Source organism: Microcaecilia unicolor, chromosome 1, assembly GCF_901765095.1.
Source record: "Microcaecilia unicolor chromosome 1, aMicUni1.1, whole genome shotgun sequence".
NCBI classification, from domain to species: Eukaryota; Metazoa; Chordata; class Amphibia; order Gymnophiona; family Siphonopidae; genus Microcaecilia; species Microcaecilia unicolor.
In genome coordinates this window covers 135423327-135436764 of record NC_044031.1, presented here as the reverse complement: position 1 = coordinate 135436764, position 13438 = coordinate 135423327, and the positions used below count along the sequence as shown (strand labels likewise).

Sequence of the window (13438 nt, the reverse complement as noted above, 5' to 3'; positions counted from 1 at the left end):
ACTGGACACCTCGTAGCTTCCAGTGTCTAAGGGTCTCGAAGCAGCCATGCTTACTGATGCGATGCTCAATGTCGATGCAGACGCATCCAACCTCAATGCAGATGTCGAGGGACCGGTCTTGGTTCCAAAAATTCTCTCTCGTTGAGCCTCTCGGAAAACCTGGGTCCTCTAATTCGTGTGAAGACAGAGAACACAGAAGGGCTATGGTCATGCTCAAGACACTGCAGACACCAAGAATGGGTGTCTTTTCCCAAGACAGTCTGATTACACCAGGTACAGCGCTTGAAGCCACTGGGAGTCTTCATGGACATGGATGGGAAAAACTCGTCGGCTAAATTAAACAACTCGATGGTGCCTAGAAAAGGGGCAAGGCACAGAAAAAAAAAGAAAGGGAAGAACCCGACCGAAGTCAGGGTCTAAAAATGGCCCGATGACCACGGAAAAATAAGAAAACTTAAACCCAGCAAAATAAAACTAAAGAAATTAAAGGACGAGTTGGAAAAAAGGCCTAAATAAAGGATCCACAAGAAAAAAACCAAGAAAATTAGCCAAAACACACTAAAAAAACCTCTCAAAAACTGAAGCACACCTTCTCCTCAAGTGGAAAAAAAGAGAACTGAGAAGACCGCGTTCGCATGACAGGCGGGAAGGCAATCACGCTCCATAAAGCTCTATTTTTAGCTTTGGCAAAATGCCAGACCAGGCGACACAGATCAGCTTCACCCACTTGTGAGAAGATTGAAGCCTACTTGTCCTCAGAGAACAGGCTAAACTATTCATGCAGCCTGCACGTACATGGATTTCTGATCATGTGGCCTACTGTTCAAAAACAGTAGACACCCCTACCCTAGTGGTTGCAGATATATGACAAACAAGTAGCCGAAAAAACCAAACAAACAAAACACAAGGAGCATTCAAAATGATATATATGTAGCTTTCATTTATGTACCTATTTTTTACTTTCTTTTATCTTTTTACTTAATTGTAGCTTTTTTTGTATTGATCCTTATTGTATTTTATGCATTCATAGATTTTCTGTGATGTGTTTTATTTTTTTGTTTATGTATTTATGCTTTATCTATTTAGACCCCTGATGCAGGCAATTATTTTGCCGAAATGCGGATCGTGTCGGGTCTCATCAATAAAGTGTAGCCAAGACATTCTCCATTTTGAAGGCTCCTTGTGCCTTTTTTTTTTTGTCTACTTGTTTGTTTTATGCTTTTGGATTCCCTCTTCTCTGTGTTCTGCAAATATATGACAAAGTAGAAACAAGAGCAGAGCCCTGAGGAACCCCATAAGGCAAAATATACCATGAAGTTTAGAAGTCATTCAGGAAAACCTTCTGTTGCCTGTTTAAAAAAAAAAAAAGAAAGACTCTAAACAAACCAAAACTTTTCAATGCTGAATTAAAAGGTGGTTGTCTATCATGTCAAGTAATACCAGAAATAAGGTCTTCTGCATCTCAAACAATAGAGGAAGGTGGTCAGGGAGATCAAAGCAATGTTGCTCACCTATAACAGTTATTTTCTGCAGACAGGAGGAAGATAAGGCATAAAGATAAGGCATATAAGTGGGTGATGTCATCTAAAAGTGACATGACAGATCGCTACTTCCAGAGCTCAAAACTTAAAGTTCTGAGCATATGTGGCCACTTCCACATGCAGCAGTCTCCTCAGCGCCTCAGTTGGTTTCAAAGCTCAGTGTAAGCAACTCTCAGGAAGTGTGGGTGTGGGACATGAACTTTGTGCCTTATCATGGAAGCCCCACCCAGCACATCCCAGGTTACACTGGGCAAGGCAGGCCACTGCCAGTTTTGAGGAGGCACTGGAAGCAGGAGGGAATGGTAATCCCTCCTCTGGCATCTGAAGGTATCGGGGGTGAGGGCACGGGGTCACTAGACCACCAAGAGGGGGGGGGGGGCGTTAGACCATCAGGTGTAGGCTGGAGGTTCAGTGACCTCCAGCCCTCTCTTCTGTTGGGGGGGGGGGAATGTTAGGGGAGGGGAACTAGGCCACCAGGGCCTCGACTTTGGGGGGTTCTGGGGGGGTCCACCGGATCTCCAGCCCCTTGGAATGTTTGACAGGTCTGAGCTTTTTTTTTTTTTTTTTTTTTTTTTTTGATAGCCCAGACCCGTCAAACAAATGTGGGAGGATTGTGCCCGAGCACATGCCCAGGCACAATCCTCCCACACTTTCCCCTGATGATCAACGCTAATAACATGCCTAATGTTATTAGTGTTGATCATTAGGAAGTTAATTCCCTATGCTGTGCCGGCACTATTTTTATGGCACTGTTTCGGAATAGTGTCGAGGAATTGATAATCAGGTTCTCGGTTCTTTTCCAAGTAGCAGGTGAGAGCTTGTTTGCATTTCAGAGCATTGGGGGGGGGGGGGGGGGGAGGCCTTCTTTCAAGGATTTGAATGGTATTTCAGACAGAAAGTGAGAAGCACTCTCACTTCACATTGGTGAAAAGATTTCATTACTTTATGTAAGAACTTGGAGTGTGCCCAAAGAACAACTTTGCGATAATGGAATTACAATGCATGATGTTCACACTCACTTGCCTAGCTGAAGTCCATAAACCGCTACTAAATGGACTTGGAAAAATCCAAATTCCAGGAATAACATGTATAGAATGTTTCTACGTTTGGGAAGCTTGCCAGGTGCCCTTGGCCTGGATTGGCCACTGTCGTGGACAGGATGCTGGGCTCGATGGACCCTTGGTCTTTTCCCAGAATGGCATTACTTATGTACTTATGTACTTAAGTAATCGCTACTTGGAACAGTACTTTCCAGGTAGGTGCTTAAAGAGATCCAATGTCCAAGATTTCAAAAAGTGAGCTCATAAGTGAAGCAATCACCAAAACTTAGATCCTATGGAACATAGGACTTTCATAAAGGAGGTCTTACATGAAGCAGACCTTTCATGAAATATGCGACTGTGATGTTGTAAGGTTATCCATCAGAGCATGATAAGCTGACCTCACACTGAGGTGTATTTAGTGGTACAGACAGTATGGTACAGATAGTATAGTATGGTTGTAGGAGGACCCATGATAGGACTGTGGTCATTAGTAAAGCACCAGTTTGAGAATCTCTTCCACTAGAAAGTGGAAAGTTTCTAAGCAGCTATCAGGATGTCCTAGATAGGCTGTGGAACATCTAAGTGTGCAACCTTCTAAGCTGTGAGAGATAGACTTTGGATCTGGATGAAGAAGATGGCTCACCTGTTGCATTATTAGTGCTGGGAACTGAAGCAGCTTGCAAGGAGGTAGAACTCCTCGTTCTTGAGAAAAGGAACCAGTTCTGTCAAGGCCAGTAGGGCACTATGAGAATCACAGTGCTGGATCTTGAGTATAACTCTTGGTATGAGAGGAATCAAAGGGTAAGTGTAAAGAAAGACCAAGTCCATGGAACTGTCAGGATATCCAGAGAAAGGATGGGGGGGGGGGGGGGGGGGGTGGAGGAAGAATCATACACAAAACCAGAGAGGAAGATTTGTGTTCTTTTTGCTGGCAAAAAGGTTGGCTTGAGGTGTTACCCACTCCTGAAGAAACAACTTAGAAGAGGTACATCAGGGATTATTCATGACGATAAAATCCTCTGCTGAATTTTTTGGCTGACTGATTCTGTGGTTTGAGTAAATAAGTAGCCTGTATTTGGATGCAGATGGCTACAGAAAAATTCCAGATTCTAGGTGCTTCTTGACAAAAGTGCAGAGAACCTGTGCCCCACCGTCTGTTCACATAATTATTACCATTTCATTTTTTATCTTAATAAGTTCAGAAGAATTGTAAAGGCAGTGAAGGAACACTTGTAAGGCACAGAAGATTGCCCTGAGTTCTAAGTGGCTGATGCGAAAAGTAGTCTTTATTCTTGTCCACATTCCCTGTTAACGGTGATTGTTGAGATGAACTCCCCCGCCTTCTGTTCAAGGTATCTGCAATCAGGAATAAAATGATGCTGCCATGGTGTAAAGAGAACACCCGCTACTAGGTTGAGTTTGTGAGTCTACCACAGCAACAAGAGGCAGAACTGAGAAGGTGTGTAAAGTATCAAGGAGAGAAGTTGAGATTGCTGATCCTATTGGAATTTGAGATTCCACAGAGGACATCACATTTTTAAATGGGCTAAAGGGATAACATGAACAGCAGAGGCATCTGTAAGTACACTGTGGATGTGATTTTGGGAACTGACTGTATGGTGTGGAAAACTTCTGAGAACATGAACTAGCTGGGTGGGTACCTAAGGCCATCAACACCTCTCCTAAGACAGCAATCCCAGAGACTACAGTAACAAAAGACAGTAAAACTCCACCTATTCTCAGACAAAGACTAAGCCCATCTAAGCTCAATCACTCTCAGACAATGGACCAGCAGATGTCCAGATGATGTCATTGACCAGGTGATCCGTTACTAAAAATAGATGAGACCATTTTACTAGAAAAGGAGCTGGAATTGCTGCTGGGGCGCGCTCTCTTCCTCTAGACACTGGGCTCATGGATTCCTGACTGGTCTCGCTCTCTTTGGACTGCCTCCTGCCTCTCTGCTGGACATTACCCACATCCTGACAAGACTTCTCTCCAGGCTCCAGCAACCAACTTTGCAGCAAAGACTTCTATAGCAGAGAAGATTTCTCCTGCATCACTTCAACCAGCAACTTCTATCAAAGTGAGTTACTATATCCAGCATAATTTGTAATTCAGACTTGATATCTTGAAGCACATTTCCGCTTGTGATAAGATTCTTAAAAACTACCTCTCTCTTGTAACATTATTACATTACCTGTATTGTAAATAAACCTTTTTAAAGTAAAATATATGGTATTTATGTTCTGAAAGTGCATGTCCTTAAACTTTGCAGTGCAGGTTAATGTAATTCAACAAATATAATATTTAATTCCCCCTCTTTCTTACAAATGTAAATTTTATTACCTTATAGGTAATTTGTGGAGAATAGAATATAGAATAGAATTTAAATATATATATTTTTTCCTACACTTGTTTGTGCAGTGGGCAACTGCCACCACAAGTTATTTTGAAACCCTTGTGCACCAATGAAAGGCCAAAGGGAAGTACTTTGTACTTGAAATGATTGGACTGAAGAGTAAACCTGGAGTCACTTCTTATAAGAAGGATGGATTGGAATATATGTGTATGAGCCAAGGAAAAAGGGAAGTGGGTAGTTGTCATTCTAAACTTTTCATTACATGGCTGAGGTCTCCGAGATCTAATAAAGGATGTAACTCTCCTGTCTTTTTTGAGTAGAAACCTTGACTCCTTTCATATGGTGGAACAGGCTTTATGGCCTTGGCCTGGAGGAGTAAGTAGTCTTCCTTCTATAAGAGACTGATATGGCTGGAGGGAGGGTGGGTCCATGATAAGGGTCAATCTGGGGGTTAACTGATGAATCTGAGATAGTATCCATCCCAGATTATAGAGAGAACCCATACATCCTTTATGACCTCTTGCCAAGCTGCTAGAAAAAAAAATTGAACATGGCTTTCAAAAGTACAGCACGTTGAGTGTTCTGTAGCAACTGGAAGTTCAAAATATAGCCAAAAAGAAGGCTTTTGCTTAGACTGAGCTCTCTCTCTTTGCCTTAGCTTTGAAGTAAAAATAGGTTGATCTTGCTGAGGATCTTTCTGGTAAAATAAAATCCTTTGTGGTAATAGCAGCTATATCAAAAGTTCAAAGAAGGGTGACCAATATGATTAAGGGGATGGACCGCCTCTCATAGCAGGAAAGGCTTAGGAGGTTAGGGCTCTTCAGTTTGGAAAAGAGATGGCTGAAGGGGTGCTATCAATTATTGGCGTTCATTTGCAACAATTTAGATTTGTGTATGCCTCTTTTTAAGCGTTATTCTATAAAGATCTGTGCACAAATCTTAGAGAATGCAACTGAAAAGGGGGTATGGCCATGGGCAGGACAGGGGCACTCATTAAAAATGCACACAGCATTACTGAATACCAGGGATCTGAGCCTAAATTATGCACCAGGATTTACACCAGGTGTCAGCTGGTGTAAATCCTCGCGCCAAACGTTTGGCGCGTTAATCGGCTGTAAGCGCTACTCTATAAACAGCGTCCAACTTGGAGCACTGCTTACAGAATACTGCTCCGTGTGGATATTTTCAGCACTGTTTTTTCAGCGCTATTTACTGAATCTAGTGCCCAGTGTCCAGTGGTAAAAAAGACATGCAAATTTTCACCAGAGCCCTTGGATCTGCAGCAGAAGGCCTTGGAGATCAATAAATTACAAAGAGGAACCAGCTAATAAAATTCAACAATAGCCCTTACAACAAAAATCAACATGTAAAGTAACAGTTGGCTTTGGAAGATCCAGTCATACCAAGTCTCATTTATTCAAGAATTCTGCATTAAGACATATTTTCAAATCACTAACCCCCGTTTACAAAGACGCGCTAGTGGCTGCTGGTGCGCTAATGCAGACATAGCCCATTCATTTTGAATGGCCTGTGTTGGCATCGTCATGCTGCTTTGTAAAGAGGAGTGTAAATGAGCTCCCATGACTGCCAATAATTTCAGTACATGCAGGACAAATTAACACTGAGATCAGGCTACCACCACCCAATTGTCAGTAAGGTTTGTACAAGCAGCCACACTCATATTAACCTAGTATAAGGAGGATAGAAAATCCTTCCATATCTATCTCCTTAAAGAAATCTCACACTCACAAAACATGCAGCACCCAGCTCACAAATGCATATCCTCAATGCCCAGTCCACATGAAAAGCAAAATAAAGGTGCACATAAAGGAGCAGATATGGTCCTTTAAGTGTGCTCATTTGTGGACCGATGCTCAGAACAAAATGTGAGCGCTAGAGGTGATTAGCGGTGGACTAGCACCTGAATTAGTGAGCGCAGAATACTCTGAGGCTCTAGCGTGGGAGACATGTGTGCCAAAGACTTAGCACAAACAGCATGCTAATGTAGTCAGATGTAGACTACTGCAATCTGCTTCTTGCTGGCCTCCCACTTAGTCACCTCTCCCCTCTCCAGTCGGTTCAAAACTCTGCTGCCCGTCTCATCTTCCACTAGAGTCGCTTTACTCATACTACCCCTCTCCTCAAGACCCTTCACTGGCTCCCTATCCGTTTTCGCATCCTGTTCAAACTTCTTCTACTAACCTATAAAATGTACTCACTCTGCTGCTCCCCAGTATCTCTCCACACTCGTCCTTCCCTACACCCCTTTCCGTGCACTCCGCTCCATGGATAAATCCTTCTTATCTGTTCCCTTCTCCACTACTGCCAACTCCAGACTTCGCGCCTTCTGTCTCGCTGCACCCTACGCCTGGAATAAACTTCCTAAGCCCCTACGTCTTGCCCCATCCTTGGCCACCTTTAAATCTAGACTGAAAGCCCACCTCTTTAACATTGCTTTTGACTCGTAACCACTCGCCTCCACCTACCCTCCTCTCTTCCTTCCCGTTCACATTAATTGATTTGATTTGCTTACTTTATTTATTTTTTGTCTATTAGATTGTAAGCTCTTTGAGCAGGGACTGTCTTTCTTCTATGTTTGTGCAGCGCTGCGTACGCCTTGTAGCGCTATAGAAATGCTAAATAGTAGTAAATAGTAGTAGTAGTTAATGAGGTCATTTACTATTCCCTCCCAACGCTCAGAGAACAGCGAACAAAACAAAGCCGCCTTACCGCTGAAAAAATAATGCCAGCTCGGAGCAGGTGTTAGGGTGTTTGAAGAGAGGATTTATCATGATTCTTTCTTTAAAATCTGTGGGTTTTAATATAATTTGGAAGCATAAGGAAGCCCCTAAGCGCTGGTACTGAGAGACGAATGTGTGCGAGTCAGAGCAAACCCAAAAGTGAAAGCACATATTGGAGCCCATTTTCTATGTTTAAATATAAGCATTCTAAGTAAAAAAAAAATTGAAACACTTGTATTTAAAGGTGCAGAAAATGGACCCCAATGTGTGCTTCATGTTCGGGTTTGCCAGGTACATTTGCACAGGAGCTGAGCTTACCGTGAAATTCTTCTGCGCATGCGTCAAGCACATCCCCCCATTTGCTTTTACAGTATGCATATAAATTGAATACCATTTCCTTTCAGGATAGTGAGCTAGGTTTGTGCACTGTTTCAGTGGCATGTGTTCTGCGCTGCTGGCTTACCGCAGGAGTTCTGAGCATTGGCCCACTGGTGCAGGACCACAACAAGCTTTTTAGAGGCATCTCATGTTATTGGGGAGTAGGTAGGACCTAATGAAGGATTAGGGACAATACTGCTCCCACTGCATCACACATCAGTCACACATTCAGCGCTCAAATGGTATTCAAAGCCAGAAGGTACTCTTCTCAGCAATAGGTAAGCAGCTCGTTGAAGGCGTCCAATGTTACTGAGAGCAGGAAGCGGGTGGAGCTAAAAGGTGCAGTAAGGACAATTCTGCTTCCATGCCCTGAACAGAGGCTCCTGGCAGCAATCAGCAACCTCCCACTACAAGCAAATCTCCCATTTAGTGTGCATATCATGAAAACCCAACTAGCTGGGTGTGTCCCGATGACTAGGTTGAGATTCCATGTCTTATACAGATGAGTTCTCTGCATGGAAGCATGGGATCAACAACACTGGTATTTAAATCAATAATTATTTTTAACCCCCAATGACAAAGGAAAGAAAACCCACCAACTTACCTCTTTAGTATTTTCAGTATAAAATATCCCCAAAACCAGGATATAGATAAGCGGTATGAAGAAAGATGAATGCGTATAAAATTTATTTTCCTTCATAAATATGTCTGCTCTGTCACACAGGTAGAAATAGGCCATGATAAGACCCAGCTTGCAGAAAGAGAACAGAAGTATTTCCAGCACAGAGGCAGTTGGTGAAGCAGTACTGGGTTTCTTCTCCTCTCCACATTCTAAATCCATGCATAGTTTATTTTTACGATGATTACTGCGATGAACTATATTGAGAATTATGTACCCAATAATGGATGCAGCAAAAAAGCAAGCTGTTATCTTTTGTATGATGGTGAGTGGAGGCAGAGGCTGGCAGCAGGAACCATCCACAGGCTTCAGGATTTTATTGCAGTAGGCATTCATGAGCACCATTGCACTCTGTTAAAAGAATGGAGACATTGTGTTTCAGTCATCTATCTTACACCAAACGATTTCTAAACTGTGGGCACCGGAAAATCAACAGGCCACTTGTTAGTGGGTCAATACTTAGGAATAAAACAAAACAGAGAAAAGAAAATAAGATCCTACGTTTTTATAAAACAAAACAGAGAAAAGAAAATAAGATCCTACGTTTTTACTGGACTAACAATACATTTTTTGATTAGTTTTCAAAAGCAATGACTTCTTCAGATCAGAAATGTCAAGAAATTGAGAAGAAAATTTCAATTCAAGTACACACAAAGCTGCATTATTAGAAAAACCAAACTAAGTCTTAGTACAAGAATGGAAAGAGGTGACAAAGATATGGTGGTGAAAGGAAACGCAGCTTAGGGTTACCATAGGCAATGAAGTGTCTAGGCCAATAACAGCAGGTTACTTACAAGTCATTAAGACAATGTTTCTTAGCCCTGCCCTCAGGACACACAACCAGACAGCCTGATTTTCAGAATAGTCACAACAAATATGCATAAGATAGATCTGCATTAAATAAAGGCTGGGCATGCAAATCTCTCTCATGCATATTTACTGTGAATAGCTTGAAAAGTCTGACTGGACAGGTGCCTCCTGAGGATAGGGCTGAGAACCACTGCTCTTGAAAAGTGTTTGTGCCAGCCAGGTTGGTGGTGGCTGAATGCTGTCCAGTAAGCCCACATTAAGATCACAGAAGTAGTCTGATGGTTTGAGCAGAAGGCTAGGGATCAGAGAAGGCAGGTTTCAAGTCCAGCGGACATTCATGTGACCTTTCACTACTCTCAAGTACAAAACTCAGGACTAGATTTACTTATGTCCATTAATGCTAATGCACATTATCGTGTTATTTACTGCAAGTTCTGTTGTTGTCAATGTGTCCAATTTTATAACTGGGCACCTATACAAAGGAGGTATCTGGGACTAGCCTCTGGCACCAACTTTATAACTGCTCCGAAAGCATATATATGTGCGTGTACTATATTTATGTACTCACATATTTTATAAAATATACATCAACATTGCAACACTGCATATGTTCCATCCAAACTACACCATGGGAACACCTATGTGCAGAACTCGCATATCCACATGTCATCTAGTCAGTGCACTGCCTTTTCCCATCTCAGGCTCCAGCCTCCCGTTTCATTTAACTCCAACTGCAGTTCTTTCTCCTTCTAATTCCCTACAAGATCCCTAATTCTGTCTGTGTCCAAAGTCTTCTCCCACATGCAATACCTCTCTCTCTCATTCTTCCTCCGCCCAGACATACCCCCCCACCTCTGATTCTCTCTCTTCCTCTCCCCCGTTATCACTGTATCACTCCTCCACCCTCCCCAAGGCACACTCTTAAGTTTGATCTCCCCATCTCCTTCAATCCCCATGGTACACTCTCAGCTTTCTCTGCACCCCCCCCCCCCCCAACCCCACAGCACTCTCATCTTGCTGTGTTGTTCGGCTCTCCCCTCTCCATGGCACACTCCTTGCTCTTTCCCATTCCACCCTCCTCATGACCCACTCAGCTGCTCTGCCCCCCACTCTCCTCATGGTGCACACACCTTGCTCTGACCCTCCCCCCCCCCCCCCCCCCCCCCCACCTTCCCTTACTGTTGGCATACTTTCTTTCCTTGCTTTGCACCTCCACCCTCCCCCAGAACATTCACCTTGCTCCGTCACCCCCCCTTCCCCATGGCACACTCAACATCAGCTACTCTCTTCCCCTTCCCCGCAGAGATCATGCAGCAGATGAAGGAAGTAAATTGCTACATATTGGGGTCACTTCCTCCTCCTTGCCAGCTTAAACCAGACTGTTTCGGTAAACCATGGGTGTGGGGAATACTTTGCAAATTCTGTGCTACGCAGTTGTGCAGATTTTTCCCAGGAGTACTAAATGGACAAAGCATTGTACAGGCATTATGTAAGATGTCACTGGAGATACATTACTATATAAGGTCCCTTGTTTTACATAGAAACATAGTAGATGACAGCAGAAAAAGACCTGCACGGTCCTTCCAGTCTGCCCAACAAGATAACTCATATGTGCTACTTTTTGTGTATACCCTACTTTGATTTGTACCTGTGCTCTTCAGGGCACAGACCGTATAAGTCTGCCCAGCACTATCCCCGCCTCCCAACCACCGGCTCTGGCACAGACCGTATAAGTCTGCCCAGCACTATCCCCGCCTCCCAACCACCAACCCCGGCACAGACCGTAAAAGTCTTCCCAGCACTATCCCTGCCTCCCACCACCGGCTCTGGCACAGACCGTATAAGTCTGCCCAGCAGTATCCCCGCCTCCCAACCACCAGTCCCGCCTCCTACCACTGGCTCTGGCACAGACCGTATAAGTCTGCCCACCACTATCCCCGCCTCCCAACCACCAGCCCCGCCTCCCACCACCGGCTCTGCCACCCGATCTCGACTAAGCTCCTGAGGATCCATTCCTTCTGCACAGGATTCCTTTATGCTTATCCCACGCATGTTTGAATTCCGTTACCGTTTTCATTTCCACCACCTCCTGCGGGAGGGTATTCCAAGCATACACTACTGTCTCCGTGAAAAAATACTTCCTGACATTTTTCTTGAGTCTGCCCCCCTTCAATCTCATTTCATGTCCTCTCGTTCTACCGCCTTCGCATCTCTGGAAAAGGTATTTGAACGTCTGTATCATATCACCCCTGTTTCTCCTTTCCTCCAGAGTATACATGTTTAGTTCAGCAAGTCTCTCCTCATACGTCTTGTAACGCAAATCCCAAACCATTCTCGTAGCTTTTCTTTGCACCGCTTCAATTCTTTTTACACCCTTAGCAAGATACGGCCTCCAAAACTGAACACAATACTCCAGGTGGGGCCTCACCAACGACTTATACAGGGGCATCAACATCCCCTTTCTTCTGCTGGTCACACCTCTCTCTATACAGCCTAACAACCTTCTAGCTACGGCCACCGCCTTGTCACACTGTTTCGTCGCCTTCAAATCCTCAGATACTATCACCCCAAGATCCCTCTCTCCGCCCGTACCTATCAGACTCTCCCCGCCTAACACATACGTCATTCTCTAAGCTAAGGACAAGCAGGCCTATAATTCTCACAGATGGGAATCCATAGCTACCAGGCTCACAAAAACAACCACCAGTGGTCAATACGGTGAGGGCAAAAAAGTAATTAACCTGAAACTATATACAACTGGGTGAGAGTGCAGCCTGGAACAGAACAAAATGGGCCTAGGAGGGGTGAGGTGGACTCTAGACCCCAAACAAATTATGCAGCACTGTCTGTCCAAACCAACTGTTGCGTTGGATATCCAGTTCAAGGCAGAAATCAGATGTAAATGTGTGGACTGAAGACTACGTTGCAGCCTTGCAAATTTCTTCAACAGAGGCTGACCTCAAGTGGGCTCCCAATGCAGCCATGGCTCTTACATTGTGAGCCCTGGCATGACCCTCAAGGGTCAGCCCAACCTGGACATAAGTGAAAGAAATGAAATCTACAAGCCAGGGGCGTATCTGCGTGGGGCCACAGGGGCCTGGGCCCCCGCAGATGTCGCCCTGGCCCCCCTCCCCGCCGTCAACCCTCCCCCGCTGCTTACTTTTGCTGGCGCCGAGGTCCGACCCGCAATCGCTGTTTTTCGTCTTCCTCCGTGGCCATGCTTCCAGGAAGTAACGCTGCAGTGCTGATTCGTTGAATCCAGTTCGGCGTCTGACGTCAGACGTCGAACTGGATTCAACGAATCAGCACTGCAGCGTTACTTCCTGGAAGCATGGCCACGGAGGAAGACGAAAAACGGCGATTGCGGGTCGGACCTCGGCGCCAGCAAAAGTAAGCAGCGGGGGAGGGTTGACGGCGGGGAGGGGGTGGAGAGAGGCGGCGGCGGCGGCGGGGGGGGGGGGGGGGGGAGGGAGGCAAAAATGTGCCCCCCCTACCGCCGGATTCCAGATACGCCCCTGCTACAAGCCAATTGTAAATGGTGCATTTCCTGATGGTGACCACCATCCTATTGGGATCAAAAGAAACAAAAAGTTGGCTGAACTGTCTGTAGAGCCTAGTCTGTTCCAAGTAAAATGCCAATGCTCATTTGCAGTCCAATGTGTGCAGTGCGCTTTCGCCAGGATGGGCATGAGGTCAGGGGAACAATGTTGACAAGATAATAGACTAGTTCAGATGGAACTCTGACACAACCTTAGACAGGAACTTAGGTTGCGTGTGGAGATCTTCTCTTATGATGATACTTCGTGTAAAGTGCATTTGCCACTAAGGCCTGAAGCTCACTGGCCCTGCGTGCTGAAGAAACAGCCACCAAAAATATGACCTTC

General features: G+C 44.7%; 1 protein-coding gene across 1 annotated transcript in view; it reads right to left on the bottom strand.

Moving 5' to 3' along the window:
• The window catches only part of CASD1 (CAS1 domain containing 1), a 163794-nt gene that overhangs the window by 55811 nt on the left and 94545 nt on the right, over positions 1–13438 (bottom strand). The window contains exon 9 of the mRNA XM_030200634.1: positions 8670–9095. Within this exon, the coding sequence (XP_030056494.1) occupies positions 8670–9095 (426 nt within the window). The remainder of the gene's footprint in view (positions 1–8669; positions 9096–13438) is intronic.